The sequence below is a fragment of the Acanthochromis polyacanthus genome, chromosome 19 (genome assembly GCF_021347895.1).
Source record: "Acanthochromis polyacanthus isolate Apoly-LR-REF ecotype Palm Island chromosome 19, KAUST_Apoly_ChrSc, whole genome shotgun sequence".
Lineage (NCBI taxonomy): Eukaryota > Metazoa > Chordata > Actinopteri > Pomacentridae > Acanthochromis > Acanthochromis polyacanthus.
Window position 1 is genome coordinate 6,794,786 of NC_067131.1, and position 12,119 is coordinate 6,806,904.

Here is a 12,119-nt window from a genome sequence, read left to right on the forward strand (position 1 = left end):
TGCCTGAGGACATGAAAAGGTGGAATGGGAATAAGAGAGGGAGGGTGCTGAAGTAAAGTTGAGAGGAAGATTAATGGTTGTTTAAAAAGGAACAGTATTCATCAGGAGTCAGCTTCAGGTGCCGAATGGCGTCAGCACTCGCATGTGAAGGCACGATTCAAAGTTTACACTTTGACTCTAACTTTTTAAACTTTCCCTCACGACTCATTCAATGAATGACCACCCAAATATAATACTGATTGCTTCGTTTTTCTTTGCAAATGAGGCCTAATCGTCTTTGTTCACCTTCACACACAGGCAGTGATCCAACAGCACCACCTACAGGTTTGAGCATTTTCAAAAAAAAAAAAAAGAAAACGAATCTCCACACTGTCAGTGAAGTAATGTTTTATTCATGTCAAAAAATACCCAGCCTTCATGCGTACAAAATTATATCTTTACAAAATCGTCTCACGCTCCAACAGGCTGCAAAAAGAATGACTGCTCCCAATAAATAGTCAGTAAAAACGGAAGGAAACTGCATGGAAACGCGTGTCCGTCTATCACTTGCACTTGTACGTGAGCTGCTTGCGGTGGTAGTGGATCCACGCGGGAGCTGCAACAAGTCCGGTCAGGAAACCAATCATGGCGCCCAGACTGCAGGAAATGGGCCAAACCTACAAGACGAGGAAGAAAAGTGACTCATCAACGCCGATGAAACACCTCGATGTCTCTCGAGCTAGCATGTTCCCCACCAGCATGTCTCCACTCGAGTAAAGTTCACTTCATTTAACTTCTAAACAGAAATAATTCAACACAGCACCAGTGTCTTTTTGAGTTATTCTCCAATTACCTCATTTGCATTTTCCTTCAGTCACTTTACAGGGAAAAAAATCCATTTGCAATTATAATTTTAATCATTTCCTTTTTGTCATTAAAAAATAGGAATTCATTAAATAAAAAGGAGGATTTAATGGTTACTGTGTTGAATAATGAAAAATTCACTGTTACAGGGAACTTGGAGCTTAAATACAGAAATCAGCTAAAAACTAATGCAATGTGCAGCAACATAATGGCTTTCAACCACAGAGAAAGGGCAGCTGAGGACTGATATGTGCACTCCTTGATGCACTGGACTGCACATATGACGTTGCTCAGCTTGTGTGTTATTCTCAGGGTGAAGCAGTTTTTGTTTCAGAGTGCAGCCTGATCCTAAGTGCTCCGGGATGCTGTGCTAAGAGAAAATCCTCCTGAGTTTCTTAGAGCCACACTCCAGGATGACAATGTCCTTTGGTCTGCCGTCTTGCAGAGGAGGTTGAACTTTATATAGAGAACAAACAACCACTCCGCAAGAGAGCAACCACTTCAGAGCAAGAACCGGCAGTCCCTCTTGCTGGACTCTCCTTTGAAGACGGTAATGCACAGAAGACAATTTCTGATTAATGTTATCTTCACTGGAAAAAAACTGCTTTTCTTTCAAAAATAAGGACATTTCTAAGTGACCCCAAACTTTTGAACACTAGTGTATATTGGTTCCAAATATAGGCTACCAGCCTTTTTTTGATTACCAATAATCGGCATCAGTATCGGCCCTGAAAAAAACCCACATCAGTCGATCCCAGCCGTAAGTGAGCGTTGATTAATGCGAGCTCTGGGGGAGCTTACAGGCTTCACCAACACTAATATGTTTTCATTTTAAATCAGCAAAACTTGACAAGAATTGGTACAGTTTGAGAACTAATCTACATGTAAAAAGCCACATCACCATTCATGTACCGCGGCCATGTAGGTGCAGCTGTAAACATGAAGCAGGCTTTGGTTGCTTAGCTGTAGAAAATGGTACAGAGGAAGACCAGAGATGGATAAATATATCTCCTTAACTAGACTACAAGGTCAGCACCACCTGCATTTTAGACCGATGTCTTCATTTTCTTCCAGTAAATTGGTTCTGATAGAAGCATGGTGAGTCAGGGAATGAGTATGACAGTAAGGTCCAATCACGGAGCAAACATAAGCGTCATCATTTCTAAAAGTGTCTGTTTCTGCCTGTTCTGACCAAAACACAACCCCACATTTTTCAAAGCAAAATGGGGTCTATTGAAGCACTTATGTTGGAAAATCTACAGAAATATGCTATAATATTCTCTCATCTGATATCTCTGTGGCGTTACGCCCCATTAACAGCCTCTCATTTAAATAATGGAGTGATTTGCTTCAGAAAAACACTTTAAGCATCTCACTTTATGTGAAACAGTTTCCTCTTCATCTCTGCACAGTACAGCACTGCTTTATTATATCACTGATTGCTTTATTCAGATTTTCTAGATATTTTGGGGCCTCAAGGGCTATAATGATACAGATACATTTGTTATCTTTTTGTCTGTTGATTTATTCTCATGAAGTTTAGAGACTTTGGTGAATCCAAGCAAAAGTCACAGAAAAAAAGAGAGAGAGGTTACAGATAAGAGCATAAATTCCTTTTGCTTTGGGCACATTGTGATATATTGTTGATATTCTGACCTGCCAAGGCCTGTCCCAGTCCAGAGGTATTGGAAATGCTCCCACCCAGGCTCCTACCACTGTGCAGGCCACTGTAATCTGCAGACAGGTGTCCCACACAGACATAGCTCTAAAGACAGAGACAGAGCAAAGCAAAAACAGTTTAGAGACATGTGACAGAAGAACAGGAAGTGGGGAAAAAACAGAATGACCTTATTCTTACCCATGACGACTGAACACACGTATCCAGGCCTGGACGTTGGGCCCGAGGACGCACAGACACCTCAGTGTGGTTAGTGAGGTGAGCAGCACAGCGAGAGAGAACGTCTCTAAAGCAGATCTGAAACACAAAGAAGAAATTAGAGGCTCCAGGCTAACGTGAGAAACAGGAAAAACAGTTTTGCAGAGACAGAACCTGCAGTGTTACAGCAAAAATTTAAATAACACTCATTTTAAAGCCAGAATAATCACAGGATCTGAACTGTAATGCAATAAATCTGTGAAAATATGTGAGTTTTGCATTTAAATAAATATTAAATGAGTCTACAAATATTTTTAGTTGCCTGCTAACTAAAGAATTATTGTCAAGCTCTCAGTTTCCATGAATTCATTCATTCATTATGTGTGCTCATCCTCTAGTTGCAATTATGGTGATTAGATCTTTCCAGCTACAACAAATCCTCCTCTGCCGCCCTCTTTATTCCTTTTTTCTTCATTACCACACATGCATATGTGCAGTAGTAGTACATGTGTGTAGTATATGAGCAACAGCAGCTACTCACTCAATCAGCGGCGCTCCATATAGAACAACCACGGTGTGGAAAAACAGGCAAGACAGGAAGAAATACAGGCAGGAACGAAACAACCTGGACAGCTGCAAAAGAAAGAGGTTAAGACAATTAAGGTCAGAAAAATGTGCTATAAACAAAGTTCACAAAAATAGCAAACGCTAAAGCCTTTACGATTTGGATACAAAGAGTTTTTAATGATCAAAAAGTTAATTTATTGTAAAAAATAATCTTGGTTAGATAAAAGTACTTGAAGAGAAATTTAAGTATTTATGAGGTGCAATTCACTGTCATCATTTCAGATATTGAGGCACAGCTGTAGCCACTATCTTGTATTCATGATTAGGCTGAACAATTAATCGATATTCCAATACAATCTAATGTAATCTCGATCCTTTATAGGAGTTCCAGTGCTTGAGTGCGGTTCCTCAAATGTCCACTTGATGCTGACTCCAAAAACAACTCAATTCCCATAGGCCTCCATGTTAAAATGCTCAACTGTACAGCAGAAATAAACATGTTTACACCCTGTAATGAAACACGATTCCGGTCTCTATTGGTATTTTCCCTTATTGCTTTCTTTGTTCAGTGTGTACAAAGGTGAGCTCATTCCTGTATCCTTATACATCTTTATTTATGTGTGTAAATGTAAATATTTGTGTGTGTTATTCATAGTTGTGTTAAAACTATTACCCATGCAGCTTCATAAATACGCAATAATGGAGTAAATTCAAAGCAAACTTCTTTTTCTAACGGTCTTTATTAAGAATTGATTATTTAACATTAGATATTGTGAATTTGTATTGACTAATATGCAACATTTTATTGTGATAACTTTTTCAGCTACATCAGACATACAAAATAAAGCTCTCATTGTATGTGAGCATATTGTAATTTTAAAGTTATTTTAATTAACTGTTCAAATCTTCTACCTGCATGACTCAAATTCAACCACTAATTTCCAGTTAGCAGTCTGTTTTTTAAGAAAATCCAATATTAATACAGCTAGCAAGCTCTTAGTAATTAAGGGTAGGATAAAATATCGCGAGATTTCAGCCAACTTAACCTTTAACTAAACTACAACCAGAAGCCCGATGGTCACTCTAAACATGTTATCAGTGCTTAGCAGCCTGTCAGCACCTTGTATCCCAGCGTGTGCTTCTTGGTGGGCGGTGTGATGCCGAGCAGCCAGAAGACGGCGACACTGACCGCAGTCACGGCTCCGGACACCGAGTAGAGCCACAGCAGGTGTGAGCCGTAGACCGAGAAGCCCGGCAGCAGCACCGCAGGTAAAACGGTCGCCATGAAGACAGAGGCGGCGATGATGGCGTGCGAGGAGGCCATGGCTCTGATTTCATGGTCCCACATGATGGAGACTAAACCTGTCTACAACAGGGACTAACACGGCGAAAATAATTAAAACAAAACACTTTAAATATTAACGTGAGAGCGCACGAACAGAGCAGCTTAAATCCATGGAGGAGCCTCCGACCTGGTTTCCGTAAACATGGAGCCGCACTGACTTCTGCCTGGACTTCACAATAAAAGCACACTGTTTACGATTTAATGTGTCATTTCTGCTGGTATTTTGATCTGAAATAAAGAACATAAAACCAATACTGTTTAATTTAAATTATAATATTTTCACATATATATTTTATATATTATCTTATGAGGAACTTGAGGGAAAATTGCCATAGGAAAATAAATCTTAAATATATATATATACTAAAAAGGGGGATTGTATAAAAACCTAATAAAATGAATGAACACAAAAACCAGTCAACAATGTTGCTTTAAAAATACAGCAAAAAAAAAGCCTGATTGTGGTGCCATATTCAAATAGATTATAGGAAAGTATTCAAAGTTGTGTTTCATGGCAGTCACTTTTATGAAGAGGAGATTTCCTCCTAATTAAAACAAACAAAAAAGTAGATCATGTTTCCTGAAAAGCAAATATAATTTTCTATCTTGTAATTTGATAATTTCCAGTCATCAGTAGGGGGTATTTTAGCATAAATATGACAAATATTTTTTGTTTCCTAATCAACAAAGAAAAAAATAGAACACGGATATATTCAGTATCTGGTCTCACCTACAAATGAACAAAATAATTCTGATGCTGATCCTGAATATCTCCGGCATGTCCTGATGAATGCATCCAAAATCTCTCACGTGATTGAAGTTTCCAACACATCACACACTTATTGCAATTTCATATTTGCTGTATATTTATTTGTGCATTTGTACGTCACTGAATCAGTTTTAGCAAGAATATTACAACTTTAAAAATATTGAATTTGTGAGAAATTACTGTTTGTACACGCAACACAGCATAAGGATGATTCTGAAATGTTAAGCTCATTTCAGGATTCTTGAAACCGCTTCTACCTAATTCAACTCACTGTGTTTGGAATATGTAAGCTCTTTGGATATCGTTTTTCATTCATTTTAAGCTATTATATGTATTTTTGTGGAAGGGATGTGATTTCAGACGTGTTCGTCATCCTCATCGAACTGCTATTTTGATACGCGTTTAAAGTGTACTCTGTAGGTAACTTTACAGAAGTGAAATTCATCCTTCAATCTTTTATCCAATCACCGAACGTGTTACTGGGATCTCCGATGACGGACGGTAAGATCAACCAATAAAATGTGACATTGATGCGCAAGCTTCGTCCAATCAAAATCTCCTGCGAATGTGCGAAAGCGGAAGAAATAAAGGTTTACGTTTATCAACCGAGCTAGCTACCACTAGCTAACGTTTTCTTTTTCGTTTGATCGTTTAAACAAACACCGAAGAAGGATGGTTTGTGAGAAGTGTACGTATCATACAATTATTTTATATATTTTTTAATCTAATACACGTCCTTTTTGTGAGCGAAGGCTGAAGAGTCTTCGAAACGCCAGCTAACGTTTTGTGACGCTAACTGTTGTTATTACTGTCCACATCGTTATATTGGGGGTATTGGCACCCACCTTGTCCCTCCAGTCGTTATTTCCTTAAATTAAATTTGTTATTTTCTCTAGTGATGTTGTGCTGCTTGCTGTTTTAGGCGAGAAGAAGCTCGGTAGAGTCATCACTCCTGACACCTGGAAGGATGGAGCACGGAATACAACAGGTAAGTGAAAACTGTCTTTTTAAACACATGGAATTAAATAGAATTGAACTCTGGATCTTGTGATAGAGTTACTTAGTTTATTTACATTACAATTAAGTTGTTAGTCACTTTTTTCGTCATTTTCATTTGACACTTGCCCTTTGCCCTCTAGACTATTGACATGTCATACTTATTCAGAATGAAGGCAGACCTTACTGTTTCTCTATTTACTGTAGAAAAGGAAACAGTATGTACTGACTATATCGTGTGATATTATCGTGATTAGGTTGCTGCAACTACTGTGTGAGTAATTTCTCACTAAAAAACATTCAGGTCTTCAACCTTTCTATCACAGTTATTATAATTATAATGTCACGATAATATTTATGATATAAATTCAGGTAATTTAGTTGAGTAAGTCATATTGTAAAGTCCTAATTTTAATATTTAAACTTTCAGGTAGATGTACATCATAAACAGTACTGTTGCTTAACGCTAATATTCAAACTTTATGAGTAAAATTGTAATGTCAATCTTATTGGAAAGCACTTTGTTAAGGCTTGTTTTTAAAATTGCTACGTAGATAAAATTATTATTATTTAGGTCCCCATGTCAGCTGTGATTCTCCAGTCTACTACTATAACTTGCAGGCAATTTATGTTTGATTTTATATGCATGTGTTGCAGTTGGTGTTTTGTTTTTAAAGTTATACTTGACTTTCTCATTGATCTACGTACATTTTTGCTTTCAAACTTATACTGGTATCAAGAACCTTTATCATAATAACTCACAATAATTCTTTCTTTTATGTTCATGACTTCGTACATGTTTTATCATGTTTGTAATGCTGCTTATATCGTGATGTTTAACAGTATTTTTTTCTGCTTCTTTCACCCAGAGAGCGGTGGGCGTAAGCTGAATGAGAACAAGATGTTGACTTCAAAGAAAGCTAGGTGAGCAGCCTGCTGTGAGCGAATATTATCATCCATACCTCTGTTTTTATTTACGAAAAGTCACTGAAAAATAGTTAATTTTCTCTCTCTGATGGTTAAATTTTAGCATTTAGCTTTTTTCACTGGCGGTGTACTACTATGACTGAACAACACTGCTGCATGTGTAATTACTGATCTGTATTGTTTGTCCCCTTGTAGGTTTGACCCTTACAGCAAGACAGGATTTGCTACCTGCAGGATCTGCAAGAGCTCAGTCCATCAGTCTGGATCACATTATTGCCAGGGCTGTGCATACAAGAAAGGTACAATCTCAGTCGCACTGGACTGCATGGTTTTATATTAGACGAGCTCAGGGCTTCTCTGAGTTTTTTTAATGTATTTTTTTGCTTTTGTGGGAACAGTTATTTTCAACAATAGAAATCACATGAAACAATGTTTGTCATTAATACAAAGCTTTACTTTCAGTGTTTTACATCTTATTGAAATAGTACATCGAAACCACAGGGAACATTTAACAGTTTAGTTGCTTTTTTTGGTGAGGCTGTTTCTCTTAGCTCATTTTCAATGTGTAGCTTTGATATTGATTGTTTTGATATATGTTGTCTTGACTGAACTTCTCTAAAACCTCTCTAACAGCTAAGATGTGACAAAAAAAAATTAGGAATTCGCCCAGGGCACACTGGTTTAGCAGGACATAGTTGTTTTCACCTCTGATTCAAAAGGCAGTCAAGGTCATGGACTTACACTGCAGCCTCACAGTTGAATCAAAGGTCAGAAAAATTCACTGAAATCAGCCACTGCAGATGCTCTGTTTCAGATCCTGTCTTTGTGTCGTCGTGAACTGGCAAATAACTGGGAATGTTTTCCGGAGCAGATAGTTTTCATACATGGGGTCGCTGTGTTTTGCAGCTTGTTGATGTCAGCGAGTAAATCCAAGCTCTCAAATTTCTTTGTTCTTGTTTTTCACCTGCTGCAGCCACATTTACATCTTTTTGAATGGTGTGATTTCATCTTAAAGCTTTGGAAGTTGGTCCCCTCCATCTGCTCATCAGGTTTATTGAGTTCCCGAGCTACTGAGGTTTCCAAGGTGAAATTTGTTATTGTAAACTTGCTGGCAAGTTCATTCCCCTCTTCCTCCAATAAGATTCAAACATCATCCCGCAGTTCATGCAAACATTCTCGATAACCCTTTCCCATGTGACAGTAATCTGTCCTGCGATGAACCAATGATGATCGGTTCTCTTTTCATCGCACAATGATGACTGTGTGTTCGCTGCATTTTGAGCGGGAAAATGAAAATCAGAAAAAAACAGCGATTAATTATCATTGATAAATAAACAGGTCAAGCGGTTTGGTTGATCTGATAGATTCGTTTGAATGCAGTTTGTGTTTGCTGGTGCCGGGTCACTACAGTACCTCGTGTGGATGATGAAATCTAAATAAAAGCATACCTCGATGAACCGTGAAGCGAATCGGATAAATAGAGCTTGCGTGGGCACATATAAATAAACAGTATATACAGTACAAATGAGGGGTCAGTGCGGTGCCGGGTGGTCACGTTACCAGATGGTTCAACAAACGTGACCGTGCATTCTGTAGAGCAATGATTGAAGTGACATGACTTCTAGAAATTAGAGTAGAGATATGCTGTAGCCTCATTAGTATGTGCATTTGGCCTTAAATGTTGCAACCCTGCATTGATAGAATTATACAAATAAGTTATATAATGGTGTAAATTTAGTTAAAAAATGTCCACATTTTTTTTTCTGCTATTCCACCAGCCTTCTTTAAGAATTTAAACTGAGCTCGTTTGCATCTTTGTTTTTTTTAAACATCCAGGAGCATCTGGTTGGTCGACCTCAGTCATCTAATTGGGGTATGAAAATGCAGCACTTCTGCTCAGAAAGGTGGAAGCTGCCTATTTAATTTTGATGTGTGACAGAACCAGACAACTTTAGGGCCATTGATGGTAAAATATGCGTAGATTTCCAGTCATCCAGTTCATGGTGATCCTAAGAGCTTCGGTAGACATCAGCTGGACCTCTCTTTTCGCTTTTTAGCTGTACTCTAAACTGATTCTTTCCTTCTTTTTCGTCTGTCCAGGAATCTGTGCGATGTGTGGAAAAAAAGTTTTGGACACCAAGAACTACAAACAGACGTCTGTGTGACGGCATGATGATCAGAGAAGAGTTCTGCAGGTGACAAATAAGAGACTGTGAGAGACATGGGAGACATCTGGAGATGGTTTCTCCTCTTATTTTAAAATATCCTCTAATGCTGCTGGATAATACAGTAGCCATACACAGGCAAACACCGCTGTCTCCAAGTACACCGCCAGTTATCTCCCGTTTCTCAAATCGAGGCTTCCAGATTTTTTGTTTATTTTAAATTGAGTAGTTAGACTTGAGTTCCTTGCTTTTTGACACTTTGATTTCTGTATGTAATATATCCTGTGTTGTATTTTTGAGTGAATTAAAGCTTCAGCTATGAGAACATTTGACAGGGTTATTTTGTATCTCTGCCTGCAGGCATAAGGGGGATAATTTTAGCCTCTTACGCACGACACATCCATATTAGTCCGGTACATTTGTAATAACTGGTTTACCCTGGTGTAATCGTATTTGGAAACTGCATGCTGCATGGTCAATAGTGACCCCCCCACCCTCCTCCTCATCAGCTGCTGCTGCTGGAGCTGGAGGTTATAGTTCACGTACTGTGTGACGACAGACTCCTCCTTTGATATTTAAAGGGCTTTCTGTCCCTCAGGCCTTAAGCCATGTGTGTGCTCACATTTTTTTTAATGTCTCCTTATTGATTTACACTGTTGTACCACGAATCATAAACGGATCAGTCTCCAGTTAATATACTGAACAGTTCATATGTAGTAAATGAGTCTGCTGCCTGCAACAGTTTAGCCGTTTAGCTGCTGTGAACTAACATCAAAAAGGCACTTTGTTTACAAGTGACCACAACTGTATTATGTAATTCTGTATCCACTAGTTTGCTTGTTATGTCACTGCCTTTTGCTCCCGTTATTCTGCACTGTGGTGCATTCAGGGACATTAATCACGCTTTCTGTGGGGCATTAAAAAGCATTAATAGTCATTAAGTTGATTTTGCAAAAATGAAGGCCTTAAATGGCATTAAAAATCATTAAATTTGATTCTCAGTGGCATTAAAAACTCCGAGTTTTTCGCAAAAAATATTTGACAATAATAATATACAGTTATAGAGTGCGATTCGTCAGATATGTGTCTCTGCGTAAACATGCCGAAGCATTGCGATAATTGTTCCGGCTGGTCGGGTACAATTGCCAAAAACTGCATGTTTTTAAAGTGGCCAGCAGGCTGGACCATGTGGAGGAGAGCTGAGAAATGGGGAAATGCAAATTCCAGCAAAAATGGCTAAAAAATGTTGATTTCAGAGAATGACTGCAGCCTGTGGGTGGTCCAGGGTGGTTTCCGGATTCAGAAATAGTGAAATGAAGTGACAAACCCGTGTAATTTGTCGAGTTCACGGTCATGGAACTAAAATTTTTACAGTATAGCATTAAAATAGCATTAAAAGCATTACATTTGGCTGATTTCTGCAGAAACTCTGTTGATACAAACATTGTCCACATTTCCACCTGTTAAGCAGCAACTCTGTGCCACATACTGGTATTAATATACTATGGCTACTAATATATGATACAAACGTAAAATTCTGCTTTGTTTAATGCCACTGCCAGCTACAATTGACAAACAGAAAACAAAACGTTTTTGCAAAGATTTCCTTCATATTTCACAGTTCTAGAAGATCTTCCTGTAGCGGTCACATCGCGGTCCACACTTTATTTTTTGTGGCTATGCGTGGCTCATCTGTTTGCTTTGTGCTGTGCACTGTGGGACTATGTTGCACCTTTAAAAAGTCAACACATTTTGTAAACATGTTGACTTATTTGGGACACGAGCAGCATGGCTCCAGGGATGGTGAAGACAGAACTAGTTGTTCATTTCTATATTTAATGGAGAACGAAAATACAAATATTATCTGTAGGCTCGGTGCCTTTTTGAAAAATGTCCTACCTCTGTTAAAGTAATATACTTTGTCATGTTTTGTTTTGTTTTGTTGTGTAAATGTTTGTGCTCCAAACCAAAAATGGTCGTGAGCCTGAAATTAATAAAATGAAATGAAATGAAATGAAATGTAATAACCACTAGGTAGAGTCACGAGGGTTATTCATAGTCCCCAGAGGACCAATTCCAGTGACTTTTCCACTTTGCAGATGAAAATTTTCCCTCTAGAGGAAAATAGATTGTTTCTACTGTCTGGTATTACAACTAAACTGTCAGAGCGTTTTAACTGGTGTCCTACCAGTATACAGTATTTACCTTACAAGGACTACTACCTGTGGTCTCTAGCGACTTTAAGAATAACCTACAAAACTTATTTCGTGTCAAAAATGTTACAAATTATGTAATTAATGTCATCAGAGGAGGAGAAAACTGTTATTATTTTAAGGAAGATAGTTATTTGGTATTATTTAGTTTTCATTCATTTTAAGTTAATACTTGTGTTATTTTGTATTTATGTGGTGAAACCAACTAGGGTGTTTTGGTGTTTTCTCCAAGTCTATATCTCCCAGAATCACCAGATCCTGTTTTGGTTTACAACCACATGCCTGCAAAACAACCCCTCAGCAGTACTTTGTGTGAAATAGCAAATGTCAGCATGCTAACACACTAACGTAGGACTGTGAACGAAGTAAGCATCACATCTGAAGCCATTTGAAAAGTTGTAGACTTTTAGTTTTCTTT

General features: G+C 38.2%; 2 protein-coding genes across 2 annotated transcripts; one reads left to right on the plus strand and one right to left on the minus strand.

The window, feature by feature from the left end:
- Positions 1–370: 370 nt before the first annotated feature.
- On the minus strand, positions 371–4,812 carry pigf (phosphatidylinositol glycan anchor biosynthesis, class F). Its single transcript, XM_022189842.2, has 5 exons — positions 4,407–4,812; positions 3,261–3,352; positions 2,702–2,818; positions 2,500–2,608; positions 371–656 (listed from the first exon to the last, which is right to left on the minus strand). The coding sequence occupies exons 1-5, from the start codon at positions 4,632–4,634 to the stop codon at positions 543–545; spliced, it is 660 nt and encodes a 219-aa protein (XP_022045534.2). The 5' UTR covers positions 4,635–4,812; the 3' UTR covers positions 371–542.
- Positions 4,813–5,942: 1,130 nt separating this feature from the next.
- On the plus strand, positions 5,943–9,815 carry cript (cysteine-rich PDZ-binding protein). Its single transcript, XM_022189841.2, has 5 exons — positions 5,943–6,088; positions 6,323–6,388; positions 7,266–7,320; positions 7,519–7,622; positions 9,424–9,815. Exons 1-5 carry the CDS (start codon positions 6,073–6,075, stop codon positions 9,486–9,488), a joined length of 306 nt encoding a protein of 101 aa, XP_022045533.1. The 5' UTR covers positions 5,943–6,072; the 3' UTR covers positions 9,489–9,815.
- Positions 9,816–12,119: the final 2,304 nt, after the last annotated feature.

Bases quoted from the DNA above. Each gene is read 5' to 3' on its own strand.
- pigf (XM_022189842.2), bottom strand. From the start codon at position 4,634: ATGTGGGACCATGAAATCAGAGCCATGGCCTCCTCGCACGCCATCATC. The intron at 2,819-3,260 runs GTGAGTAGCTGC...TTTGTGTTTCAG, and splicing joins TATGGAGCGCCGCTGATTGA to ATCTGCTTTAGAGACGTTCT. The intron at 657-2,499 runs GTCAGAATATCA...CTCGTCTTGTAG, and splicing joins ACTGGGACAGGCCTTGGCAG to GTTTGGCCCATTTCCTGCAG.
- cript (XM_022189841.2), top strand. The intron at 6,389-7,265 runs GTAAGTGAAAAC...TCTTTCACCCAG, and splicing joins TGGAGCACGGAATACAACAG to AGAGCGGTGGGCGTAAGCTG. The intron at 7,623-9,423 runs GTACAATCTCAG...TCGTCTGTCCAG, and splicing joins GGGCTGTGCATACAAGAAAG to GAATCTGTGCGATGTGTGGA.